Source organism: Gorilla gorilla, chromosome 1, assembly GCF_029281585.2.
Source record: "Gorilla gorilla gorilla isolate KB3781 chromosome 1, NHGRI_mGorGor1-v2.1_pri, whole genome shotgun sequence".
NCBI classification, from domain to species: domain Eukaryota; kingdom Metazoa; phylum Chordata; class Mammalia; order Primates; family Hominidae; genus Gorilla; species Gorilla gorilla.
In genome coordinates, this window is record NC_073224.2 from 204,527,431 (window position 1) to 204,536,559 (window position 9,129).

At 51.6% G+C, this 9,129-nt stretch overlaps 1 protein-coding gene across 10 annotated transcripts in view; it reads left to right on the forward strand.

Moving 5' to 3' along the window:
• Positions 1-8,816, forward strand: part of KIAA0319L (KIAA0319 like) — a 123,714-nt gene extending 114,898 nt beyond the window's left edge. For 7 of the 10 annotated variants that reach the window (XM_019015157.4, XM_055391534.2, XM_004025437.5 and 4 more), the window contains 3 exons: positions 245-335; positions 1,463-1,554; positions 7,545-8,816. In XM_019015157.4, coding sequence (XP_018870702.2) covers positions 245-335; positions 1,463-1,554; positions 7,545-7,732 — 371 coding nt within the window. In that variant the 3' untranslated portion in view covers positions 7,733-8,816. Of the gene's footprint in view, positions 1-244; positions 336-1,462; positions 7,322-7,544 lie in introns of those variants that run through there. The other 3 variants (XR_010131651.1, XM_055391541.2, XR_010131652.1) reach the window with 3 other exon arrangements.
• Positions 8,817-9,129: the final 313 nt, after the last annotated feature.

The following is a 9,129-nucleotide window of genomic DNA, read 5'->3' on the forward strand; positions in this document are numbered from 1 at the left end:
CTCTTTTCAGCCTGCACCACTGCTGCAGGGTCTCAGGGCTTGCCAGGAGCAGGGACTGGAAAGCAGGGACATTTCAAAAGGTTTAAAGCTTCAGCTGCCCTTAACTCCAAGGTCTTACCTTCCTGGGGAGCCTGAGGCATTCTTGTCTCCAGAGTGAAGCCACACCTGCCCAAGCTGGGAGCAGCCCAGACCTCCCTCCCAGCCTCTCCCTCCACAGCCCTCACCATTTTGATTTTCTTGGCAGAGTGGAGCGTGTTATATGTTATCATTGCTACCTTTGTCATTGTTGTTGCCTTGGGAATCCTGTCTTGGACTGTGATCTGTTGTTGTAAGAGGTAAGATGGATTTTCCTTTGAAATTCATTCGGGCTTCTTGTCATACATTCGTTCCTCAGAGAGGTATTTGGCACCTTCCACGTGGAAGGACTGGGCTGGGTCCTTAGTCAGCATTAGAGAGTTCTGACCCACCTAAGGCATGCATGGGCAGCTTTGCTCACCCTGAGACTCTCCTGAGGGCAGAGGCATACTCCTTCAGTGAGTGGCAGCCACTGCAGTGATTTGGAACCTGGGAAACATGGCTGGGCGGGAGCAGGGCAAGGTGGGGGAGTGAGTGTGAGGGCCAGGGGTACAGACCCGGATCACATCTGTAAGGTGTGTTTTCTTTAATGCACCACACCGTAGCCTCACCAGCATAGCCCGCGAGTTTTTAATTCTGCCTTCTTTCTAGTTGGGATTCATGAGTGTGCATGTTTCCACACAGGTATGCACTTTAGGCTAGCCAGGCTCAGGCGTCCTGTGTTTTTTCATTTGAGTCTTCCTATTGAGTCTTCTAAGATGGAATGGTTACATTTATTTTATGTTTTCATTATTAATAATATTATTTCTGTGTATACTGTGTGCCATAATATTTTTATAGGTAATATCATTTTTAATACACATAACCTTTTCCCATTTTACAGATAAAAAAACTTAGGCTCAGGAAAGGTACATCACTGTCTGAGGACCAGTTAATAGTGACAGAGCTGAGATTCAACTTTCAGTATAAAATTTATAAAACTTATACTCTTATAAAACTTAGAACTAAAGGAATTTTTAAAAATTCCCACCAGTCTAAGACAACCACCATTACCAACTTTGTTAGTGTAATGCCTGTCTCCTCCCACACCCTTCAAGCAGAGGATTTTGTTTTCTTTACGTTTTTAACCAATCTGTCCTTCATTGCCCCTGTGGGATGGTGAGTCCGTGCCAAGGTGGTCATAGCTCCCTTGCCCTTCTCCTGAATTGCTGAGGAACATTTGAGGAACAAATCACAGTTGCCACCTTTCCTGGCTGAGAAGTGAGGAGAGGACACCCCTCTCAGTAGGTGCCCCACCAAAATAGGGCCCTGCATGCACATCTGGCTCTCATCCTTATCCTCCCAGAGAACCTCTTTCCTGAGCAGGGGTGGGGGTTGTGTTTTTTAGGCAAAAAGGAAAACCCAAGAGGAAAAGCAAGTACAAGATCCTGGATGCCACGGATCAGGAAAGCCTGGAGCTGAAGCCAACCTCCCGAGCAGGTAGGGGCCCTGGGTGCCAGAGCTTCTAGGTCTGTGCACTCTCTGTGTGGAAGGCTGCTGTCACTAGCCCCTCCTGAGTGTGTCACTAACAGCCCACTGTGCTTGCAAAGCATTTTGTTCCCTTTTGCCTGATGAAGACTGAGGGTCAGATTTGCCCTGAGCTGCACTGGACAAAATGCCTCCAGGACCCACTTCGCATGCTACTTCCGCTTGGCGGGGGTGCTGGGCCTGTTGTTTTCCTTTGCCTGGGCATTCTCCTTATGTTTCCCACCTGGAGTTCCGCTTTTCCAACTGCCCCAGGTAGTCAGGGTCAGGGACCTTGGACTTGTCTCTTACTGCTGACCAGTCTGTCCTTTATGGGCAGAGATGAGACCCAGGCCCGTGTCTGCCAGCTGACCACCTTTCAGCCAGCCTTGTTCTCCTGTCTTCCTGTCTTTATCATTTGGCAAGTCCTCAGCTTCTGTCAGTGTCTTAGGGCAGATAGGAGGGCATTTCCTTGCACAAACAGTAAGATGACTTTGAGTGATGGCACTGGGAGATCAGGGCAGGTAGTAGGCCTTCCTTCCTCCGCTGGGCTGGGTCACCTGGCGAGGGTTTCACTCATCATGGATGCCATGGGACAGGTATCATTAGTTTATGAGAGCTAGACTCTATAAAGCGATTCCTAAACACTCTGCAAGTAGAACTATTTTTATATAAAGCATTTCTTAAACACTTTTCATGCTTAAAGCTTTGTGTTAGGGAGAGGCTGTGGGGGTATAGGGAGTCATCAGACACAGGCTGTGCCCTCAGTCTAGTGAGGGAGAAAAGACACACAGTAGCAGAAGAGAACAGGCTCACAGCAGTCTGGACTCTGCACCAAGCAGCTCGATCCACCAACACTGTCAAGGCGGAGACTGGAGGTGGTGGGGCTTGAAATGAGCCCAGGAAACCAGAGCAGTGAGGGCGGGCGGGGCATTTCACCCAGGAATATTGAGAATGAGGGCCTGGAGGTGAAATGTGCAAAACCCACCCCTCACACTGCAGCCAAGGTTTTTATCATGTTACTCTGATCATGTTTTTCACCCCCTGACATTCTTCAATGACTTACTATTTCTAGCACAAAAAGCTAGAACTTTTGGTCTGGTAGATGTGGCCTTTGTGAGCTTACATCAGTTTGCTTTTCTAGAATCTTTCTCTTTGCTGATCTCCCTCTTTTCTAAACAAGTTCTGCTGGTTCATCCAGTAATCTCTTTCTTTTTTAAAAATGTGGCGACAAGGTCTTGCTCTGTCACCCAGGCTGGAGTGCAGTGGTATAGTCATAGCTCACTGCAACCTCCAACTCCTGGGCTCAAGTGGTCCTCCTGCTTCAGCCTCCCAAAGCAGCTGGGACTACAGGCATGCGCCACCATACCCAGCCCTAGAAAGCTCTTTCTTATCCCTCCCTTAACCTCCTCAAGTTGTGCTCACCTTTCTCCCACATGCCTGGGTCGGCATTTCTCTCGCTGTCTCATGATTAGTTATGTTTGCCTGTCTCCCCACCCATCAGTGAAATCCCTGAGGGCAGGGGCTGTGTCTCATTCATCTGTGGATATGGAGCAGGACCACTATGTGCCAGGCCCTGTGCCAGACACTGCTTATATTGTGGTGAATCAAACGGACAGACTTCACTCTTGTGTAGCTTATGTCAGACAGACATTAAGCAAACTCACAAATACATAAAATATGCTCATAAAAGGCCTTTATGAAGAAAAACACTTAAGCTGAGACCTGGATAAGTGGGAGCTAGCCAGATAAAGCTGCAGGAAATAGCATTCCAGGCAAAGGAACAAAACTGGTGCAGACCCAGCTGCTAGAAGGAGCAGAGAGCATTTGAGGAGGTAGAAGAAGGTGACATGCTGGACAGGTTCACCTTCCCACGGAGTAAGGGGTGAGTGACCCAAGGCTCAATGGATGAGCAGGGTCCCTGCTGAGGACTTCTCTTGAGCACAATGGGGAGCCACTGATAGCTTTTTAAGGGGATGAATGGTGGGATTTGGTTTACATTTATTATTATTATTATTATTTGAGACAGAGTCTCACTCTTATCACCCAGGCAGGAGTGCAGTGGTGCGATCAAGGCCCACTGCAGTCTTGACCTCCTGGGCTCGGGTGATCCTTCCACCTCAGCTTCCTAAGTAGCTGGGACCACAGGCATGCGCCACCATCCCCAGGTTTTTTTTTTGTTTGTTTGTTTTGTTTTTTTGTATTTTTGGTAGAGACGGGGTTTCATCATGTTGCCTAGGCTGTTCTTGAACTCCTGGGCTTAAGTGATCTGCCTGCCTTGGCCTTCTAAAGTGCTGGGATTATAGGTGTGAGCCATGGCACCCGTTCTTGGTTTATATTTTAAAAAGACAACTGTGTAGCTGGGCGTGGTGGTGGGTGCCTGTAATCCCAGCTACTCGAGAGGCCAAGGCAGGAGAATTGCTAGAACCTGGGGGTGTGGAGGTTTCAGTGAACTGAGATCACTCCAACCTGGGCAATAAAGCCAGACTCTGTCTCAAAAAAAAAAAAAAAAAAAGAAAAGATAACTGTGGCTGACAGATGCAGGGGTTGGAGGGGGAAAGGCTAGCTGAAAGGAAATTAGATAGAATGTCCTTGGGGTTGAGAGGCAGATAGATTCTAGATACATTTTTGAGGAAGACTTGATGAGGTTAGTGGTCTGCTGGCCAAGGGGTGTGGGAGAAGGGAGAAAGGAAGGATGACTCACAGCTTCAGCACTGAGCCTCTGTGGGTTGAGTGGTGGTAGTATCCCTGAGATGGGAGAGACTGGAGAAGAAATGTTGGAGATCAAGTGTTTGGTGCAAGACAGTTATGAGTGGAGTTGAGGAAATGAGAATGAAAGATTGACAAGGCCCAAATTGTGAAAGTTTGACTATCAGCCTGCAGAGTTAAACATTTATCCTGGTGATGCTGGGAAGCAAAGTCTTGGATATGCTGGTTTAGGAAAATCAGTCTGGTGACAACATATAATAATTGAAGGGGAGTGGCTACAAGTGTGGAGACCAGCAAGGAGATTTTTGGTCCAAGGAGGAGCTGACAGTGGTTCACACAGCGTGGTGTCAGTGGGTTATAGCTAGGTCTGGCTAGGTCTGGCAAGGTCAGGGCTGACTTCCAACCGAGAGATGGAGAATGATAGTGCTGTTGACAGAATCAGAACCTCTGATGCAGTGACTGGGTAAGAGAAGATGAATTAAATGGAACCCAGCAGAAGAGTCAGACCTGGAACTGTAGAAATAGGAATCTCCCATCTGCTCGTGAGGATCAGCACCACAAAGGGTCACATCCCTTATGGGGGAACGTTGAGGGACAAAAGAAGAGGCCTAGGGTTGAGGACCCCAAGAATGACCATCCAGGAGGGAGGAGGGGATTCATTAGGGGACAGCCGTCGGTGTTTGCTGCTGCAAAGGCCAAAGAATCAGAATTGATAGCACCAGAGAAGCTCCTGGCCCATCAGAGAGCTGCAGTAGAGTGGGGAGTGACAGTGGAAGTGAAAGCGCAGGTGATTTAGAAAGCGAAGTGAGGAGATGAAGTCCCTGAATATTTAAAAATCCTTTTAGAAGCTGAGCAGTGAAAGCTAGAGAAGCAGGATGGCAGGCAGAGGGCAAGGGCCTCCTCTTCCTCAGAGAAGGGCTCATGAACAGATCTGTGGGTGGCAATGTCGAATGCAGGTAGAGGAGTGGTGCGTTGGAGAGGTGCTTCCTGACTGAGGAGGAAGGAGGGAGAAGGGAAGAGAGGAGAGAAAGGGAGCATGGAGTTCAGATGCCTCTTCTGAGGCAGGAGGGGAGAAACGGGCGGTGATGGCCCGGAGAAGTGCTGCGCTGCAGAGGCGAGATTGGATGGGAGCCTGAGCTCAGCACCTCGGACATCTTAGGGAGAGGGGAGAGCCACGGGGTGTTCCAGTGGCATCTAGGTGACCAAAACCAACAACGTGCGACCAGGTGAGGGCAGCAGGGCTGGTCTCTTGTGGGCAGTGTCTACCAAAGGGAGCTGGGAGAGCCCGCTCAGGTTCGGTGTGGGTCTGAGCAGGCCGGAAGCACTGGTTCTTGTTCTGGGCTCAGTGGGTTAGCAGGTCCAGCCTAGAGCAGAGTCACTAGGAGGACGAGGAGAATGAGATTCAAGACCATATGGTGTCAGGTATGGAACTGAAGAAGTTTAGCTGGAAGAAGGGTAAACTGAGTGGGTCTGTGGGGGGGAAAGAGGATGTATGTGCGCGGGAGCCTGGACGGACAGTTTGCCAGGAGCCAGTTTAGGCTGAGGATGAGCAGTAACTGAGGAAGGAGAGCAGTGCCACCTGGTAAGTGTGGGGCTGCCCCCCTCAGGAGGCCCCCTTTACATTCAGCAGCTATGGCTTTGTTTTCTCTTGTTGTTGTTGTTTTTTGTTGTTGTTTTTGTTTTCTATTGATTTTTTTTTCTAAAACTTTCTATTGAAGTATATTAGGTTGAACCTAGGCTCCTGTCCTCACTGCTATAGCCAGAGGGGCTTTGGGAAGGAGGCAGCTGTGAACGGGTGGGTATTTCAAGGGGCGAGGCAGGGCCTTTGGAGGACCTGGGCCCTTGCCAGGGCCCTTTCCACTGTCCCCACCGCACTGGAGATGTCCTGGCGGTCAGTGTTCTTCTGTGGCCCTGCTGCTCCGCTGCCCGAAGACTCAGTAGGAGAGGTTCAGTCAAGACCCAGAACTGTAACCCTGACACCAACGCGGGTGAGGAAGCTCCCTGCCCAAGCCCCAGAGCATGTGGCACAGGCACAGCTGTACATGGACAAGGTCCTTGGGCGCATGTGGTCCTGAATGGCAGGCGCATCAGGGTCTGGATGCGCTCAGCCTAGAGAGCTCGGGGCACTCCCAGCCTTAAGTCAGGTGTGGCCAGGAAGGGCTGAATGGCTGGGAATCCTCTCAAGGCACTTTCAGTATGTGAGGGAGATCTGGATCCTTCTCCCCGGAGAAGGAAGAATGATTATTGGATGATGAGATTGTGGTGCTGGAGAGGGCTCTCCCCTCTCCCTAAGATGTCCACCCCTCACCTGACTGGTTACCTTTTTTAGAAAGGAGGGAGGTTAGCTCCTGGGCGTGGGCATTCCCAGGACCCAGAACACTGCTGAGGGGGTGCCACCTGTTGGCAGCTCCCACTCTAGTCCTGCTATCTCAGCCTGCTGTTTGCTTTCTCTGGAGTTTTTGCACCAGCCAGAGGGCAGCCATCTTTGCTGCTGGAACTCTTCTTATCAGACCACATTTCATGTCTGTGGCCGCCCGGCATCTATAGGGATAAGTAGTGAAGGGACTGCCATGGCTTGCAGAATCGCAGGTGTCTTCTTTGACCCCAGGTGCTTCATACGGTTCTTGCTTTGTGTGTTCTGTGATTTGGCTGCTTGGGACTGCTTCTGAGAGTCCCCATTTCAGTCAGGCTCTCCCAGCAGGAGAGACCTCTCCAAGCGTGCACCTGCTCTGCCACCCTAGCATCCAGTGAAGCCACAGCAGACAAGAGCCCACAGAGCAAATGTCTACATGGACTGAAACTGCACACTCCTGCTGTGCCAGCACTCAGTGGCCCTGCTGACCTAGGGTGCAGCTAAAAGCTCATTCTCCAGAGCCTGAGTTCTTGGTGCTTTCCTGCCTACCATGTCACTCCACCCATAGAGGGAGATGATAAAATATTCCAAATTTGAAAGGTAAAGGAAAGAGAATGTCACCGGGTGGCCTGAACCAAAGCTCATGGATACTGGAGATGAAGAACCAGCAGGAGACCCCAGGTGTGCTCTCATCCATACTCTGTGACACCCCTTAGTGGACTGTTCCAGCCAGTTGGGCCTGGGAGAAGGACTTGGGAAGCTTCCTTCCCATCTGCACCTCCCAGCCTGGAGAGGAGCCTGTGACTTGCCCTGTTCCTTGGCTCCTCAGGCTGGGGTAAGGTGTGGGGGTGGCTCCAGCCTGGAGGCCAGTCTCCTGATGCTGGATTCCTTGTTTTCCCTGCAGGCATCAAACAGAAAGGCCTGGTGCTAAGTAGCAGCCTGATGCACTCCGAGTCAGAGCTGGACAGCGACGATGCCATCTTTACATGGCCAGACCGAGAGAAGGGCAAACTCCTGCATGGTCAGAATGGCTCTGTACCCAACGGGCAGACCCCTCTGAAGGCCAGGAGCCCACGGGAGGAGATTCTGTAGCCACCTGGTCTGTCTCCTCAGGGCAGGGCCCAACACACTGCCTGGCCAGTCCTCCTACCTCCCGAGTCTGCGGGCAGCTGCTGTCCCAGCATCTGCTGGTCATTTCGCCCTGACAGTCCCAACCAGAACCCCTGGGACTTGAATCCAGAGACGTCCTCCAGGAACCCCTGAACGAAGCTGTGAATGAAGAGGTTTCCTCTTTAAACCTGTCTGGTGGGCCCCCAGATATCCTCACCTCAGGGCCTCCTTTTTTTGCAAACTCCTCCCCTCCCTCGAGGGCAGACCCAGCCAGCTCCTGAGCTCTGCAGCTCCCCGGTGGACAGTGTGACTGTGCCCAGAGTGCTGCAAGGTGAGGCCTGCTGTGCTGCCCGCACACTTGAGTGCAAAACCAAGCACTGTGGACATGGTGTTTCCCTCTCTGGGGTAGAGTACACCCTCTCGCTGGGCAAAGAGGAAGTGGCACCCCTCCCCTCACCACAGATGCTGAGATGGTAGCATAGAAATGATATCTGGCCCCCCCTTAACACTGGAGCCCCACTCCCTTCTCCCATCCGGCCCGAGATTAGGGAGGATTGACTGTGTCAGGGATGGCGGGTGGCCTCTCTCGCTGCCAGGGTCCTTGTCAGAGCAGCCAGGCTGGACAGACGGCCTCCCTCCTCTCCATCTGACCGGCACCTGCTGCTTCGGGGCTCAGGCCACCGCTCCCTGTCCCCAGAGGAGATAGCCCCAGATGGACTGGAATGTTGCGGCACAAGAGCGCATGTGTGCGATGGCCCCGCCGTGGTCCCCTCCCTGTCCCTCCATCTGTATGTGTTCTGTGTCCCTTGCATATGTGCGTGTTAGAGCGAGCGCGTATGCATCAACTCATTGGGCTGCTCACAAGGCAACTTCGACTTGGAAAGACTTTCAGCTCCTTGGAACCAAGACTTCCTGAGTCCCCCTCACCCTGGCCCTGTTCTACCATGGTTATCTGGGTATTGGGGAATGGAAACTTTGGGGGAGTGACTTTTTAAAGAGACACTTATAATTTCTACTACTGCACTACTGTCCATTGTGGGATGATTAAACATGGTATTTAACTGTGCACTCTGTCTGCTGGGTGTGCTGCTTCACGCTACATCTCGGACCTATGCACAGCTCCCACCCCCTGGGCAGCCCTGTGAGGTCATGGCCTCTGGCAAGGAAGTTTTGGGCCTGGCATCAGCACATGCAAGCAGTGGTGCTAGGCCCTGCCTGCCACTGGTGGGTGGGAGTGCACCACCCCAGTACCCCTGCTGGCTTTAAGGGAGGAGGGTTGATGTCCCTTCTTCCCATATCTTTTGTTAACACAAAAATGATCATGTCCACCTGTGACCAAGCTGGGGGGACACAGAGTGTCCTAAAGTCCAGGGTGTGGC